Source organism: Capra hircus, unplaced genomic scaffold (genome assembly GCF_001704415.2).
Source record: "Capra hircus breed San Clemente unplaced genomic scaffold, ASM170441v1, whole genome shotgun sequence".
In the NCBI taxonomy this organism is placed as follows: domain Eukaryota; kingdom Metazoa; phylum Chordata; class Mammalia; order Artiodactyla; family Bovidae; genus Capra; species Capra hircus.
This window is the reverse complement of record NW_017198270.1, coordinates 380-16,706: the sequence shown is the minus strand read 5'-3', so window position 1 is coordinate 16,706 and position 16,327 is coordinate 380. Positions and strand designations below refer to the sequence as shown.

At 62.1% G+C, this 16,327-nt stretch overlaps 4 protein-coding genes across 4 annotated transcripts; all 4 read left to right on the top strand.

Annotated features, from left to right (window-relative positions):
* Nucleotides 1-223: 223 nt before the first annotated feature.
* LOC108635017 (ubiquitin carboxyl-terminal hydrolase 17-like protein 6) lies at nucleotides 224-1,736 on the top strand (the record flags this gene model as incomplete). Its single annotated transcript, XM_018045324.1, is given in 2 exon segments — nucleotides 224-628; nucleotides 630-1,736. Coding segments are annotated over 2 exon segments (1,512 nt in total), but the record flags the coding sequence as incomplete, so codon positions are not given.
* A 2,906-nt stretch (nucleotides 1,737-4,642) lies between these two features.
* LOC108635016 (ubiquitin carboxyl-terminal hydrolase 17-like protein 6) lies at nucleotides 4,643-6,372 on the top strand. The gene has a single exon (XM_018045323.1). The coding sequence runs from the start codon at nucleotides 4,771-4,773 to the stop codon at nucleotides 6,370-6,372; it is 1,602 nt and encodes a 533-aa protein (XP_017900812.1). The 5' UTR covers nucleotides 4,643-4,770.
* Nucleotides 6,373-9,284: 2,912 nt separating this feature from the next.
* On the top strand, nucleotides 9,285-11,014 carry LOC108635015 (ubiquitin carboxyl-terminal hydrolase 17-like protein 6). Its single transcript, XM_018045322.1, has one exon. It carries the CDS (start codon nucleotides 9,413-9,415, stop codon nucleotides 11,012-11,014), a length of 1,602 nt encoding a protein of 533 aa, XP_017900811.1. The 5' UTR covers nucleotides 9,285-9,412.
* A 2,908-nt stretch (nucleotides 11,015-13,922) lies between these two features.
* LOC108635014 (ubiquitin carboxyl-terminal hydrolase 17-like protein 6) lies at nucleotides 13,923-15,355 on the top strand. Its single transcript, XM_018045321.1, has one exon. The coding sequence runs from the start codon at nucleotides 14,051-14,053 to the stop codon at nucleotides 15,353-15,355; it is 1,305 nt and encodes a 434-aa protein (XP_017900810.1). The 5' UTR covers nucleotides 13,923-14,050.
* The last annotated feature ends 972 nt before the right edge of the window (nucleotides 15,356-16,327 follow it).

The following is a 16,327-nucleotide window of genomic DNA, read 5'->3' as shown; positions in this document are numbered from 1 at the left end:
AATGAGGAGCTTGCACGTGCGGGGGTGGGGCCGTGGGAAAGCCCTCCAGAGGACCGAGGGGCGGGGCCAAGGCCCTTTTTGGAGACGACGGTGTGAGGGAAGGAGGCATCGGCGTGCAGCTGCAGGTAGGAGATGGAAACCCTCGTGGGCCTTGTTTGCAGAGCCCCGGGGGCTGCTTCTGAGCACGGGGGAGGTGCGTGTCCGGCTCCCTTCAACGTCTTAGCCGGAGGGCGAGGTTGTCGGGCCAGCCGCCGCTGGTGCGGATGCCCTTCGGGGACCCTCTGTCCCTGAGGGGCCGTCGCCGGCAGTCGGGCGCCCCCAGCGGGGTGACTTGGCTCCTGGGTCAGCGGGGCTGGCGCCTGGCCAGAAAGTCGCCCTGAGTTGGAGGGGGCCGTGGGGGGTGGGCGCTGGGCTTCAGAATCTGGGGAACACCTGCTACGTGAACGCGGCGCTGCAGTGTCTGAGCCACACGCCGCCCCTGGCCAGCTGGCTGGTGTCCCGGCAGCACGCCACCCTCTGTCCGGCCGGCAGCTCCTGCACGCTCTGTGCCATGCGAGCTCACGTGACCCGAGCCCTCCTTCACGCGGGAGAGGTGATCCGGCCCCGCAAGGACCTGCTGGCGGGCTTCCCACAGACACCAGCAGGAAGATGCCCACGAGTTTCTGATGTTCACTCTGAATGGCATGCAGCAAGGGTGCCTGAGTGCATCCCAGCCGTCGGGCCACGCCTCCGAGGACACCAGCGTCGTCCGTCAGATCTTCGGCGGGACGTGGAGGTCTCGGATCCAGTGTCTCCACTGCCTCGGTGTCTCGGACACGTTCGACCCTCATCTGGACGTCAGCCTGGATATCACGGCGGCTCAGAGTGTGGAGCAAGCTCTGAGAGAGCTGGTCAAGCCCGAGAAGCTGGAGGCGGAAAATGCCTATGACTGTGGCGTTTGTCTCCGGAAGGTGCCTGCCACCAAGAGGTTGACTTTGCACAGCACGTCCCAGGTCCTGGTGCTGGTGCTGAAGCGGTTCACACAGCTGAGCGGGGCCAAAAGGGCTCAGGAGGTGCGCTATCCCCAGCGCCTGGACGTGCAGCCCTACACGTCTGAGGGGAAGGCAGGGCCACTGGGCTACGTGCTCTATGCCGTGCTGGTGCACTCCGGGTGGAGCTGTGAGCGAGGACACTACTTTTGTTACGTCCGAGCCGGCAACGGCCAATGGTATAAGATGGACGATGCCAAGGTGACCGCCTGTGACGAGACTGCTGCCCTGAGCCAGAGCGCCTACTTCCTGTTCTACGCCCGGGAGGGTGCGTGGGAAGGGGGCGCTGGGGGAGGGGCAGCGGCCCCCCTCGGGGCTGACCCCGCAGACCCCGGGCAGCCTGCAGGAGACGCCAGCGGCAGAGCTCCTGGGTCGCAGGAGTCCCCGGGGGACACAGAGGCCGAAGGGATGAGCTTAGAGCAGTGGAGACGCCTGCAAGAACACAACCGAGCGAAGCCGGCCTTGGAGCTGCGCAAGATCCAGGCTGCCCTGCCTGCCGGCGCAGTCGTGATTCACCGGTCCAGACCCGGAGGAGGGAGAAACCGCCCGCCGCCCGCACAGGAGCACCACCGGCTCGACCGGCCCAGCACGGACACCCCGCCTCCGGGGCCGACGGACGTCGGCCACGGCCCTTGTGCCAGCGGGAGGGCCAGAGCGACCAAGGGGAGGAACAAGAAGCCGCGGCCATCTCTGGGGCTGTGGCGGTAGGCCGGCTCTGATGCACATGCGTGCAGACGCCCAGGCACACTCTGCGTGCGGCCCGCCCTGGGCGACGCAGCAAGAGTGCCGAGGAGGAGCGAGTTCCTCTCTGGCGGTGAGGACGATGCGGCCTCCGGGGAACAGGCGGTACCTGGAGCGTGCCCGGGGTCTCAGTGTTCCCTGGGAACGGGTTTGTGCCCGAGCGGCTCAGCTCTCGAGGGCTGGCTCTGCTGGGAAGTCGGCGGAGCGAATGGGGTGCGTGAGCGGGTCTGAGCACGGTGCCAGGGCCTGCCACTTCTGCGAGGGTGGGAGAGTCCTCTCTGGATGGGACTTTGGGTGTGGCTTTGCCTTTCTTCCCCCGTCTCCAGTCCCTGGCCGCACCGCTGGCCTCTGGTGAGTGACGCGGCCTGGAGACGCCTCACAGAACGCTCACAGCCAGCCGAGCAAGGAGACGCTCTCCGGAGCCCTTCGGGGGGGAGGTGCAGGGAAGAGCGGGTGCAGGTCCACGCACCGTGTTCTTCCGGCCGGCCAGGCTCTCGAGAATGCCCCAAACGTCGAGCAGCGTCTGCGGAGAAGATGGGCAAGCAGTCTTTATGGGTGGCTGCCCTCGGGAGGCCTCGTGCTACTAGGCAGAGTTTCCAGCAGGATTGAGTTGGGGATCCGTGGGTCCCCGACAGGACGCTCGTCCGCAAAGTTCCCTGGGGCTCCATTTCCGGTGCAAGGAGCGTGCTGGAGCAGCGCCAAGTGCCAAACAGGAGACGCGATCCACAATGCCGTGAGCACCACCACCGGCACCACCAGCACCGACACGAAGGCCACGGGGAGAAAGGCGAGCCAACTAGTGCCAAAGAAACCTCTCCACCAGCAGTGCACCGGGGCCTAGGTGGAGATTCGTCACGCAGCGTTCATTTCTGGAAGCAAAGGTCCTCCCCGGCCTGAGGAAAGACCCGAGCCTACCCTAGATTGGGATAGCAAGCCAACTGGACTTCCGACTCTGCCCGTCCTGCCTGGCAGTCAGTTGTCCCTTCCAGCTGGGCCCCGGACAAACGCCGCTGGACTCGAGGAGACGCGGCCGGCCTCCAAAGTGCCTGGGGCGGTGGGGAAACTCTCCTCCCCTAGCTGCTTTCTCCACTGCCTCATGATTCCCGTGACCCGGTGGAGGGGGGCCTGAGGACCTTTATCGATCACCTCTTGTGTTTTATTTCTGTTTCTTGGCTGACGGCTGCGAACCCCAAACCCTCCAGCAAAGGGCAGACCGGGAATGTGCGGTTTAACATCTCAGACCTCGAGGGACAACTCTGGCTGCTGACTGCGCCAGTCGGCGTGGCAAGGAACAGAGAACGTTCCGATGGCTCGTTTCCCCCGCATGCCCACCTACAGCGCACCATGCCCTCCACACGTGGAGAGGAAAAAGAATGATGAGCAGTATCTTCCCCCAAGAACACGAACAAGCGTGCCCCGCGCGAGGACGTGGAGCCACCCACAGCCCTCCCTCATCATCACCACCCATCCTCCTCCGCCCCATCGTCTCCAATGGACTTACTGCTTGCCCCACCCACCCCCTCTGAAGAAGAGGGAGAAGGAGAAGGAGAAAAAGGAGAAGAATGGCGACTGGAGCGGCGTGGCAGAGGGAGTGGGAAGGTGGCCTTACGCTGGGGGAAATCCGTGCAAAAGCGAGAAAGATACTGGCTGATCTCGCTTCTCTGTGCCATGGGAAGGAGGCAAGAGGACAGCAAGGGTGTGAGCACCTGGACGATAAAGCACAAAGTGGTAGGGTCCTGGGATGGGATGGGGAAGCGGGAGGTGGGAGGGGTGCAAGAGGCTAAGGAAGAAAGCGGGGTCAGGGCCGTTCTTTCCTAGTAAGTATCCACGGATCAAGGCTTCAGCTATGTATGGGAAACCCATGGACCGTGAAACCCCCATCGTCCTGGAAGGCGAGCATAATGTCCAGGACGGGAGAGCAAACAAACACACCTGTCCCACACCGAGAAGGAAAGCAACAGTCATCCTCTTCCAGGAGGGAAACCTTTCTTATACCTTGACTTATAGCGCGTTTTAAGCCCTGGAATTGGAAAGACGACTGTATGAGTCAACTATTGTATATAAAATAGAGAAAGAGAATAAAAGCAACAAAAAAATAACAAAATGAACACAAAATTAAAAAAAAATAAAAAAAGGAAAAGCAAAAAAAAAAAACAAACCCCACAAAAAACCGCTCGAAACCCCCCCCAAAAAAAAAAACAAAACAAAGAAAGCAACGACAACAACAACAACAACCACTATCAAAACAAATGGAAGAAGGAAAAGGAAGGGCAAAAGGCAACGGAGACATAAAAAGAGCTGAAGCAAGGAATCCAAAGTTGCAGCAAGCCTATGCCTTTTGGAATGAGCTCGCTTTGGGGCTTGACCAACGGCCCTGAAGGGAGAAAAGCATATGTGCCACTCTCTCGGCATCTTTTGGTGCCAGGACCCTGAACGCTAGCAGAGTGTCCAGTGAGAAAGCATAGAAATTGGAGCGGACCTCACTGGAGAGCAAAGTTGAGGCAAGGGTTTCTTGTTGTCTGGGGAGGGGTTGTCCTCAGGCAGGGGTCTGGGGAGGGGAGACCCCTAAAGGGGAGAGGGTAGGGGGGCAGACCTATGTTTGCACAAGTGTGTTAGGACGTGAATGGTGAGCCCACGGCATTCCTCTGCAGCCCGCATTTGTGTGCTGAACTTGGAAGGCCCGCAGTGACTCTCTAGCGGGCAAGGCTGGAAGGCCCAATGGCCCCGAATCATTTGCATCCGGAGCCCTTTGGTCCAGGGGGCCAGGTCGGAAGTGCGTGCGGGGCTTCGTCAAGGGGAATTCCCCGAGAAAAGTGTCGGTGGTTGGATGGCGGGAGTGGGAGTGGGCAGGCCCTCGGCCACCTCAGCGAATGAGGAGCTTGCACGTGCGGGGGTGGGGCCGTGGGAAAGCCTCCAGAGGACCGAGGGGGCGGGGCCAAGGCCCTTTTTGGAGACGACGGTGTGAGGGAAGGAGGCATCGGCGTGCAGCTGCAGGTAGGAGATGGAAACCCTCGTGGGCCTTGTTTGCAGAGCCCCGGGGGCTGCTTCTGAGCACGGGGGAGGTGCGTGTCCGGCTCCCTTCAACGTCTTAGCCGGAGGGCGAGGTTGTCGGGCCAGCGCCGCTGGTGCGGATGCCCTTCGGGGACCCTCTGTCCCTGAGGGGCCGTCGCCGGCAGTCGGGCGCCCCCAGCGGGGTGACTTGGCTCCTGGGTCAGCGGGGCTGGCGCCTGGCCAGAAAGTCGCCCTGAGTTGGAGGGGGCCGTGGGGGGTGGGCGCTGGGCTTCAGAATCTGGGGAACACCTGCTACGTGAACGCGGCGCTGCAGTGTCTGAGCCACACGCCGCCCCTGGCCAGCTGGCTGGTGTCCCGGCAGCACGCCACCCTCTGTCCGGCCGGCAGCTCCTGCACGCTCTGTGCCATGCGAGCTCACGTGACCCGAGCCCTCCTTCACGCGGGAGAGGTGATCCGGCCCCGCAAGGACCTGCTGGCGGGCTTCCACAGACACCAGCAGGAAGATGCCCACGAGTTTCTGATGTTCACTCTGAATGGCATGCAGCAAGGGTGCCTGAGTGCATCCCAGCCGTCGGGCCACGCCTCCGAGGACACCAGCGTCGTCCGTCAGATCTTCGGCGGGACGTGGAGGTCTCGGATCCAGTGTCTCCACTGCCTCGGTGTCTCGGACACGTTCGACCCTCATCTGGACGTCAGCCTGGATATCACGGCGGCTCAGAGTGTGGAGCAAGCTCTGAGAGAGCTGGTCAAGCCCGAGAAGCTGGAGGCGGAAAATGCCTATGACTGTGGCGTTTGTCTCCGGAAGGTGCCTGCCACCAAGAGGTTGACTTTGCACAGCACGTCCCAGGTCCTGGTGCTGGTGCTGAAGCGGTTCACACAGCTGAGCGGGGCCAAAAGGGCTCAGGAGGTGCGCTATCCCCAGCGCCTGGACGTGCAGCCCTACACGTCTGAGGGGAAGGCAGGGCCACTGGGCTACGTGCTCTATGCCGTGCTGGTGCACTCCGGGTGGAGCTGTGAGCGAGGACACTACTTTTGTTACGTCCGAGCCGGCAACGGCCAATGGTATAAGATGGACGATGCCAAGGTGACCGCCTGTGACGAGACTGCTGCCCTGAGCCAGAGCGCCTACGTCCTGTTCTACGCCCGGGAGGGTGCGTGGGAAGGGGGCGCTGGGGGAGGGGCAGCGGCCCCCCTCGGGGCTGACCCCGCAGACCCCGGGCAGCCTGCAGGAGACGCCAGCGGCAGAGCTCCTGGGTCGCAGGAGTCCCCGGGGGACACAGAGGCCGAAGGGATGAGCTTAGAGCAGTGGAGACGCCTGCAAGAACACAACCGAGCGAAGCCGGCCTTGGAGCTGCGCAAGATCCAGGCTGCCCTGCCTGCCGGCGCAGTCGTGATTCACCGGTCCAGACCCGGAGGAGGGAGAAACCGCCCGCCGCCCGCACAGGAGCACCACCGGCTCGACCGGCCCAGCACGGACACCCCGCCTCCGGGGCCGACGGACGTCGGCCACGGCCCTTGTGCCAGCGGGAGGGCCAGAGCGACCAAGGGGAGGAACAAGAAGCCGCGGCCATCTCTGGGGCTGTGGCGGTAGGCCGGCTCTGATGCACATGCGTGCAGACGCCCAGGCACACTCTGCGTGCGGCCCGCCCTGGGCGACGCAGCAAGAGTGCCGAGGAGGAGCGAGTTCCTCTCTGGCGGTGAGGACGATGCGGCCTCCGGGGAACAGGCGGTACCTGGAGCGTGCCCGGGGTCTCAGTGTTCCCTGGGAACGGGTTTGTGCCCGAGCGGCTCAGCTCTCGAGGGCTGGCTCTGCTGGGAAGTCGGCGGAGCGAATGGGGTGCGTGAGCGGGTCTGAGCACGGTGCCAGGGCCTGCCACTTCTGCGAGGGTGGGAGAGTCCTCTCTGGATGGGACTTTGGGTGTGGCTTTGCCTTTCTTCCCCCGTCTCCAGTCCCTGGCCGCACCGCTGGCCTCTGGTGAGTGACGCGGCCTGGAGACGCCTCACAGAACGCTCACAGCCAGCCGAGCAAGGAGACGCTCTCCGGAGCCCTTCGGGGGGGAGGTGCAGGGAAGAGCGGGTGCAGGTCCACGCACCGTGTTCTTCCGGCCGGCCAGGCTCTCGAGAATGCCCCAAACGTCGAGCAGCGTCTGCGGAGAAGATGGGCAAGCAGTCTTTATGGGTGGCTGCCCTCGGGAGGCCTCGTGCTACTAGGCAGAGTTTCCAGCAGGATTGAGTTGGGGATCCGTGGGTCCCCGACAGGACGCTCGTCCGCAAAGTTCCCTGGGGCTCCATTTCCGGTGCAAGGAGCGTGCTGGAGCAGCGCCAAGTGCCAAACAGGAGACGCGATCCACAATGCCGTGAGCACCACCACCGGCACCACCAGCACCGACACGAAGGCCACGGGGAGAAAGGCGAGCCAACTAGTGCCAAAGAAACCTCTCCACCAGCAGTGCACCGGGGCCTAGGTGGAGATTCGTCACGCAGCGTTCATTTCTGGAAGCAAAGGTCCTCCCCGGCCTGAGGAAAGACCCGAGCCTACCCTAGATTGGGATAGCAAGCCAACTGGACTTCCGACTCTGCCCGTCCTGCCTGGCAGTCAGTTGTCCCTTCCAGCTGGGCCCCGGACAAACGCCGCTGGACTCGAGGAGACGCGGCCGGCCTCCAAAGTGCCTGGGGCGGTGGGGAAACTCTCCTCCCCTAGCTGCTTTCTCCACTGCCTCATGATTCCCGTGACCCGGTGGAGGGGGGCCTGAGGACCTTTATCGATCACCTCTTGTGTTTTATTTCTGTTTCTTGGCTGACGGCTGCGAACCCCAAACCCTCCAGCAAAGGGCAGACCGGGAATGTGCGGTTTAACATCTCAGACCTCGAGGGACAACTCTGGCTGCTGACTGCGCCAGTCGGCGTGGCAAGGAACAGAGAACGTTCCGATGGCTCGTTTCCCCCGCATGCCCACCTACAGCGCACCATGCCCTCCACACGTGGAGAGGAAAAAGAATGATGAGCAGTATCTTCCCCCAAGAACACGAACAAGCGTGCCCCGCGCGAGGACGTGGAGCCACCCACAGCCCTCCCTCATCATCACCACCCATCCTCCTCCGCCCCATCGTCTCCAATGGACTTACTGCTTGCCCCACCCACCCCCTCTGAAGAAGAGGGAGAAGGAGAAGGAGAAAAAGGAGAAGAATGGCGACTGGAGCGGCGTGGCAGAGGGAGTGGGAAGGTGGCCTTACGCTGGGGGAAATCCGTGCAAAAGCGAGAAAGATACTGGCTGATCTCGCTTCTCTGTGCCATGGGAAGGAGGCAAGAGGACAGCAAGGGTGTGAGCACCTGGACGATAAAGCACAAAGTGGTAGGGTCCTGGGATGGGATGGGGAAGCGGGAGGTGGGAGGGGTGCAAGAGGCTAAGGAAGAAAGCGGGGTCAGGGCCGTTCTTTCCTAGTAAGTATCCACGGATCAAGGCTTCAGCTATGTATGGGAAACCCATGGACCGTGAAACCCCCATCGTCCTGGAAGGCGAGCATAATGTCCAGGACGGGAGAGCAAACAAACACACCTGTCCCACACCGAGAAGGAAAGCAACAGTCATCCTCTTCCAGGAGGGAAACCTTTCTTATACCTTGACTTATAGCGCGTTTTAAGCCCTGGAATTGGAAAGACGACTGTATGAGTCAACTATTGTATATAAAATAGAGAAAGAGAATAAAAGCAACAAAAAAATAACAAAATGAACACAAAATTAAAAAAAAATAAAAAAAGGAAAAGCAAAGAAAAAAAAACAAACCCCACAAAAAACCGCTCGAAAACCCCCCCCAAAAAAAAACAAAACAAAGAAAGCAACGACAACAACAACAACAACAACAACCACTATCAAAACAAATGGAAGAAGGAAAAGGAAGGGCAAAAGGCAACGGAGACATAAAAAGAGCTGAAGCAAGGAATCCAAAGTTGCAGCAAGCCTATGCCTTTTGGAATGAGCTCGCTTTGGGGCTTGACCAACGGCCCTGAAGGGAGAAAAGCATATGTGCCACTCTCTCGGCATCTTTTGGTGCCAGGACCCTGAACGCTAGCAGAGTGTCCAGTGAGAAAGCATAGAAATTGGAGCGGACCTCACTGGAGAGCAAAGTTGAGGCAAGGGTTTCTTGTTGTCTGGGGAGGGGTTGTCCTCAGGCAGGGGTCTGGGAAGGGGAGACCCCTAAAGGGGAGAGGGTAGGGGGGCAGACCTATGTTTGCACAAGTGTGTTAGGACGTGAATGGTGAGCCCACGGCATTCCTCTGCAGCCCGCATTTGTGTGCTGAACTTGGAAGGCCCGCAGTGACTCTCTAGCGGGCAAGGCTGGAAGGCCCAATGGCCCCGAATCATTTGCATCCGGAGCCCTTTGGTCCAGGGGGCCAGGTCGGAAGTGCGTGCGGGGCTTCGTCAAGGGGAATTCCCCGAGAAAAGTGTCGGTGGTTGGATGGCGGGAGTGGGAGTGGGCAGGCCCTCGGCCACCTCAGCGAATGAGGAGCTTGCACGTGCGGGGGTGGGGCCGTGGGAAAGCCTCCAGAGGACCGAGGGGGCGGGGCCAAGGCCCTTTTTGGAGACGACGGTGTGAGGGAAGGAGGCATCGGCGTGCAGCTGCAGGTAGGAGATGGAAACCCTCGTGGGCCTTGTTTGCAGAGCCCCGGGGGCTGCTTCTGAGCACGGGGGAGGTGCGTGTCCGGCTCCCTTCAACGTCTTAGCCGGAGGGCGAGGTTGTCGGGCCAGCGCCGCTGGTGCGGATGCCCTTCGGGGACCCTCTGTCCCTGAGGGGCCGTCGCCGGCAGTCGGGCGCCCCCAGCGGGGTGACTTGGCTCCTGGGTCAGCGGGGCTGGCGCCTGGCCAGAAAGTCGCCCTGAGTTGGAGGGGGCCGTGGGGGGTGGGCGCTGGGCTTCAGAATCTGGGGAACACCTGCTACGTGAACGCGGCGCTGCAGTGTCTGAGCCACACGCCGCCCCTGGCCAGCTGGCTGGTGTCCCGGCAGCACGCCACCCTCTGTCCGGCCGGCAGCTCCTGCACGCTCTGTGCCATGCGAGCTCACGTGACCCGAGCCCTCCTTCACGCGGGAGAGGTGATCCGGCCCCGCAAGGACCTGCTGGCGGGCTTCCACAGACACCAGCAGGAAGATGCCCACGAGTTTCTGATGTTCACTCTGAATGGCATGCAGCAAGGGTGCCTGAGTGCATCCCAGCCGTCGGGCCACGCCTCCGAGGACACCAGCGTCGTCCGTCAGATCTTCGGCGGGACGTGGAGGTCTCGGATCCAGTGTCTCCACTGCCTCGGTGTCTCGGACACGTTCGACCCTCATCTGGACGTCAGCCTGGATATCACGGCGGCTCAGAGTGTGGAGCAAGCTCTGAGAGAGCTGGTCAAGCCCGAGAAGCTGGAGGCGGAAAATGCCTATGACTGTGGCGTTTGTCTCCGGAAGGTGCCTGCCACCAAGAGGTTGACTTTGCACAGCACGTCCCAGGTCCTGGTGCTGGTGCTGAAGCGGTTCACACAGCTGAGCGGGGCCAAAAGGGCTCAGGAGGTGCGCTATCCCCAGCGCCTGGACGTGCAGCCCTACACGTCTGAGGGGAAGGCAGGGCCACTGGGCTACGTGCTCTATGCCGTGCTGGTGCACTCCGGGTGGAGCTGTGAGCGAGGACACTACTTTTGTTACGTCCGAGCCGGCAACGGCCAATGGTATAAGATGGACGATGCCAAGGTGACCGCCTGTGACGAGACTGCTGCCCTGAGCCAGAGCGCCTACGTCCTGTTCTACGCCCGGGAGGGTGCGTGGGAAGGGGGCGCTGGGGGAGGGGCAGCGGCCCCCCTCGGGGCTGACCCCGCAGACCCCGGGCAGCCTGCAGGAGACGCCAGCGGCAGAGCTCCTGGGTCGCAGGAGTCCCCGGGGGACACAGAGGCCGAAGGGATGAGCTTAGAGCAGTGGAGACGCCTGCAAGAACACAACCGAGCGAAGCCGGCCTTGGAGCTGCGCAAGATCCAGGCTGCCCTGCCTGCCGGCGCAGTCGTGATTCACCGGTCCAGACCCGGAGGAGGGAGAAACCGCCCGCCGCCCGCACAGGAGCACCACCGGCTCGACCGGCCCAGCACGGACACCCCGCCTCCGGGGCCGACGGACGTCGGCCACGGCCCTTGTGCCAGCGGGAGGGCCAGAGCGACCAAGGGGAGGAACAAGAAGCCGCGGCCATCTCTGGGGCTGTGGCGGTAGGCCGGCTCTGATGCACATGCGTGCAGACGCCCAGGCACACTCTGCGTGCGGCCCGCCCTGGGCGACGCAGCAAGAGTGCCGAGGAGGAGCGAGTTCCTCTCTGGCGGTGAGGACGATGCGGCCTCCGGGGAACAGGCGGTACCTGGAGCGTGCCCGGGGTCTCAGTGTTCCCTGGGAACGGGTTTGTGCCCGAGCGGCTCAGCTCTCGAGGGCTGGCTCTGCTGGGAAGTCGGCGGAGCGAATGGGGTGCGTGAGCGGGTCTGAGCACGGTGCCAGGGCCTGCCACTTCTGCGAGGGTGGGAGAGTCCTCTCTGGATGGGACTTTGGGTGTGGCTTTGCCTTTCTTCCCCCGTCTCCAGTCCCTGGCCGCACCGCTGGCCTCTGGTGAGTGACGCGGCCTGGAGACGCCTCACAGAACGCTCACAGCCAGCCGAGCAAGGAGACGCTCTCCGGAGCCCTTCGGGGGGGAGGTGCAGGGAAGAGCGGGTGCAGGTCCACGCACCGTGTTCTTCCGGCCGGCCAGGCTCTCGAGAATGCCCCAAACGTCGAGCAGCGTCTGCGGAGAAGATGGGCAAGCAGTCTTTATGGGTGGCTGCCCTCGGGAGGCCTCGTGCTACTAGGCAGAGTTTCCAGCAGGATTGAGTTGGGGATCCGTGGGTCCCCGACAGGACGCTCGTCCGCAAAGTTCCCTGGGGCTCCATTTCCGGTGCAAGGAGCGTGCTGGAGCAGCGCCAAGTGCCAAACAGGAGACGCGATCCACAATGCCGTGAGCACCACCACCGGCACCACCAGCACCGACACGAAGGCCACGGGGAGAAAGGCGAGCCAACTAGTGCCAAAGAAACCTCTCCACCAGCAGTGCACCGGGGCCTAGGTGGAGATTCGTCACGCAGCGTTCATTTCTGGAAGCAAAGGTCCTCCCCGGCCTGAGGAAAGACCCGAGCCTACCCTAGATTGGGATAGCAAGCCAACTGGACTTCCGACTCTGCCCGTCCTGCCTGGCAGTCAGTTGTCCCTTCCAGCTGGGCCCCGGACAAACGCCGCTGGACTCGAGGAGACGCGGCCGGCCTCCAAAGTGCCTGGGGCGGTGGGGAAACTCTCCTCCCCTAGCTGCTTTCTCCACTGCCTCATGATTCCCGTGACCCGGTGGAGGGGGGCCTGAGGACCTTTATCGATCACCTCTTGTGTTTTATTTCTGTTTCTTGGCTGACGGCTGCGAACCCCAAACCCTCCAGCAAAGGGCAGACCGGGAATGTGCGGTTTAACATCTCAGACCTCGAGGGACAACTCTGGCTGCTGACTGCGCCAGTCGGCGTGGCAAGGAACAGAGAACGTTCCGATGGCTCGTTTCCCCCGCATGCCCACCTACAGCGCACCATGCCCTCCACACGTGGAGAGGAAAAAGAATGATGAGCAGTATCTTCCCCCAAGAACACGAACAAGCGTGCCCCGCGCGAGGACGTGGAGCCACCCACAGCCCTCCCTCATCATCACCACCCATCCTCCTCCGCCCCATCGTCTCCAATGGACTTACTGCTTGCCCCACCCACCCCCTCTGAAGAAGAGGGAGAAGGAGAAGGAGAAAAAGGAGAAGAATGGCGACTGGAGCGGCGTGGCAGAGGGAGTGGGAAGGTGGCCTTACGCTGGGGGAAATCCGTGCAAAAGCGAGAAAGATACTGGCTGATCTCGCTTCTCTGTGCCATGGGAAGGAGGCAAGAGGACAGCAAGGGTGTGAGCACCTGGACGATAAAGCACAAAGTGGTAGGGTCCTGGGATGGGATGGGGAAGCGGGAGGTGGGAGGGGTGCAAGAGGCTAAGGAAGAAAGCGGGGTCAGGGCCGTTCTTTCCTAGTAAGTATCCACGGATCAAGGCTTCAGCTATGTATGGGAAACCCATGGACCGTGAAACCCCCATCGTCCTGGAAGGCGAGCATAATGTCCAGGACGGGAGAGCAAACAAACACACCTGTCCCACACCGAGAAGGAAAGCAACAGTCATCCTCTTCCAGGAGGGAAACCTTTCTTATACCTTGACTTATAGCGCGTTTTAAGCCCTGGAATTGGAAAGACGACTGTATGAGTCAACTATTGTATATAAAATAGAGAAAGAGAATAAAAGCAACAAAAAAATAACAAAATGAACACAAAATTAAAAAAAAAATAAAAAAAGGAAAAGCAAAAAAAAAAAACAAACCCCACAAAAAACCGCTCGAAACCCCCCCAAAAAAAAAACAAAACAAAGAAAGCAACGACAACAACAACAACAACAACCACTATCAAAACAAATGGAAGAAGGAAAAGGAAGGGCAAAAGGCAACGGAGACATAAAAAGAGCTGAAGCAAGGAATCCAAAGTTGCAGCAAGCCTATGCCTTTTGGAATGAGCTCGCTTTGGGGCTTGACCAACGGCCCTGAAGGGAGAAAAGCATATGTGCCACTCTCTCGGCATCTTTTGGTGCCAGGACCCTGAACGCTAGCAGAGTGTCCAGTGAGAAAGCATAGAAATTGGAGCGGACCTCACTGGAGAGCAAAGTTGAGGCAAGGGTTTCTTGTTGTCTGGGGAGGGGTTGTCCTCAGGCAGGGGTCTGGGGAGGGGAGACCCCTAAAGGGGAGAGGGTAGGGGGGCAGACCTATGTTTGCACAAGTGTGTTAGGACGTGAATGGTGAGCCCACGGCATTCCTCTGCAGCCCGCATTTGTGTGCTGAACTTGGAAGGCCCGCAGTGACTCTCTAGCGGGCAAGGCTGGAAGGCCCAATGGCCCCGAATCATTTGCATCCGGAGCCCTTTGGTCCAGGGGGCCAGGTCGGAAGTGCGTGCGGGGCTTCGTCAAGGGGAATTCCCCGAGAAAAGTGTCGGTGGTTGGATGGCGGGAGTGGGAGTGGGCAGGCCCTCGGCCACCTCAGCGAATGAGGAGCTTGCACGTGCGGGGGTGGGGCCGTGGGAAAGCCTCCAGAGGACCGAGGGGGCGGGGCCAAGGCCCTTTTTGGAGACGACGGTGTGAGGGAAGGAGGCATCGGCGTGCAGCTGCAGGTAGGAGATGGAAACCCTCGTGGGCCTTGTTTGCAGAGCCCCGGGGGCTGCTTCTGAGCACGGGGGAGGTGCGTGTCCGGCTCCCTTCAACGTCTTAGCCGGAGGGCGAGGTTGTCGGGCCAGCGCCGCTGGTGCGGATGCCCTTCGGGGACCCTCTGTCCCTGAGGGGCCGTCGCCGGCAGTCGGGCGCCCCCAGCGGGGTGACTTGGCTCCTGGGTCAGCGGGGCTGGCGCCTGGCCAGAAAGTCGCCCTGAGTTGGAGGGGGCCGTGGGGGGTGGGCGCTGGGCTTCAGAATCTGGGGAACACCTGCTACGTGAACGCGGCGCTGCAGTGTCTGAGCCACACGCCGCCCCTGGCCAGCTGGCTGGTGTCCCGGCAGCACGCCACCCTCTGTCCGGCCGGCAGCTCCTGCACGCTCTGTGCCATGCGAGCTCACGTGACCCGAGCCCTCCTTCACGCGGGAGAGGTGATCCGGCCCCGCAAGGACCTGCTGGCGGGCTTCCACAGACACCAGCAGGAAGATGCCCACGAGTTTCTGATGTTCACTCTGAATGGCATGCAGCAAGGGTGCCTGAGTGCATCCCAGCCGTCGGGCCACGCCTCCGAGGACACCAGCGTCGTCCGTCAGATCTTCGGCGGGACGTGGAGGTCTCGGATCCAGTGTCTCCACTGCCTCGGTGTCTCGGACACGTTCGACCCTCATCTGGACGTCAGCCTGGATATCACGGCGGCTCAGAGTGTGGAGCAAGCTCTGAGAGAGCTGGTCAAGCCCGAGAAGCTGGAGGCGGAAAATGCCTATGACTGTGGCGTTTGTCTCCGGAAGGTGCCTGCCACCAAGAGGTTGACTTTGCACAGCACGTCCCAGGTCCTGGTGCTGGTGCTGAAGCGGTTCACACAGCTGAGCGGGGCCAAAAGGGCTCAGGAGGTGCGCTATCCCCAGCGCCTGGACGTGCAGCCCTACACGTCTGAGGGGAAGGCAGGGCCACTGGGCTACGTGCTCTATGCCGTGCTGGTGCACTCCGGGTGGAGCTGTGAGCGAGGACACTACTTTTGTTACGTCCGAGCCGGCAACGGCCAATGGTATAAGATGGACGATGCCAAGGTGACCGCCTGTGACGAGACTGCTGCCCTGAGCCAGAGCGCCTACGTCCTGTTCTACGCCCGGGAGGGTGCGTGGGAAGGGGGCGCTGGGGGAGGGGCAGCGGCCCCCCTCGGGGCTGACCCGCAGACCCCGGGCAGCCTGCAGGAGACGCCAGCGGCAGAGCTCCTGGGTCGCAGGAGTCCCCGGGGGACACAGAGGCCGAAGGGATGAGCTTAGAGCAGTGGAGACGCCTGCAAGAACACAACCGAGCGAAGCCGGCCTTGGAGCTGCGCAAGATCCAGGCTGCCCTGCCTGCCGGCGCAGTCGTGATTCACCGGTCCAGACCCGGAGGAGGGAGAAACCGCCCGCCGGCCCGCACAGGAGCACCACCGGCTCGACCGGCCCAGCACGGACACCCCGCCTCCGGGGCCGACGGACGTCGCCACGGCCCTTGTGCCAGCGGGAGGGCCAGAGCGACCAAGGGGAGGAACAAGAAGCCGCGGCCATCTCTGGGGCTGTGGCGGTAGGCCGGCTCTGATGCACATGCGTGCAGACGCCCAGGCACACTCTGCGTGCGGCCCGCCCTGGGCGACGCAGCAGAGTGCCGAGGAGGAGCGAGTTCCTCTCTGGCGGTGAGGACGATGCGGCCTCCGGGGAACAGGCGGTACCTGGAGCGTGCCCGGGGTCTCAGTGTTCCCTGGGAACGGGTTTGTGCCCGAGCGGCTCAGCTCTCGAGGGCTGGCTCTGCTGGGAAGTCGGCGGAGCGAATGGGGTGCGTGAGCGGGTCTGAGCACGGTGCCAGGGCCTGCCACTTCTGCGAGGGTGGGAGAGTCCTCTCTGGATGGGACTTTGGGTGTGGCTTTGCCTTTCTTCCCCCGTCTCCAGTCCCTGGCCGCACCGCTGGCCTCTGGTGAGTGACGCGGCCTGGAGACGCCTCACAGAACGCTCACAGCCAGCCGAGCAAGGAGACGCTCTCCGGAGCCCTTCGGGGGGAGGTGCAGGGAAGAGCGGATGCAGGTCCACGCACAGTGTTCTTCCGGCCGGCCAGGCTCTCGAGAATGCCCCAAACGTCGAGCAGCGTCTGCGGAGAAGATGGGCAAGCAGTCTTTATGGGTGGCTGCCCTCGGGAGGCCTCGTGCTACTAGGCAGAGTTTCCAGCAGGATTGAGTTGGGGATCCGTGGGTCCCCGACAGGACGCTCGTC

Excerpts from the sequence above, each read along its gene's own strand:
- LOC108635015 (XM_018045322.1), top strand. The coding sequence starts at position 9,413 with ATGGAAACCCTCGTGGGCCTTGTTTGCAGAGCCCCGGGGGCTGCTTCT.
- LOC108635014 (XM_018045321.1), top strand. The coding sequence starts at position 14,051 with ATGGAAACCCTCGTGGGCCTTGTTTGCAGAGCCCCGGGGGCTGCTTCT.
- LOC108635016 (XM_018045323.1), top strand. The coding sequence starts at position 4,771 with ATGGAAACCCTCGTGGGCCTTGTTTGCAGAGCCCCGGGGGCTGCTTCT.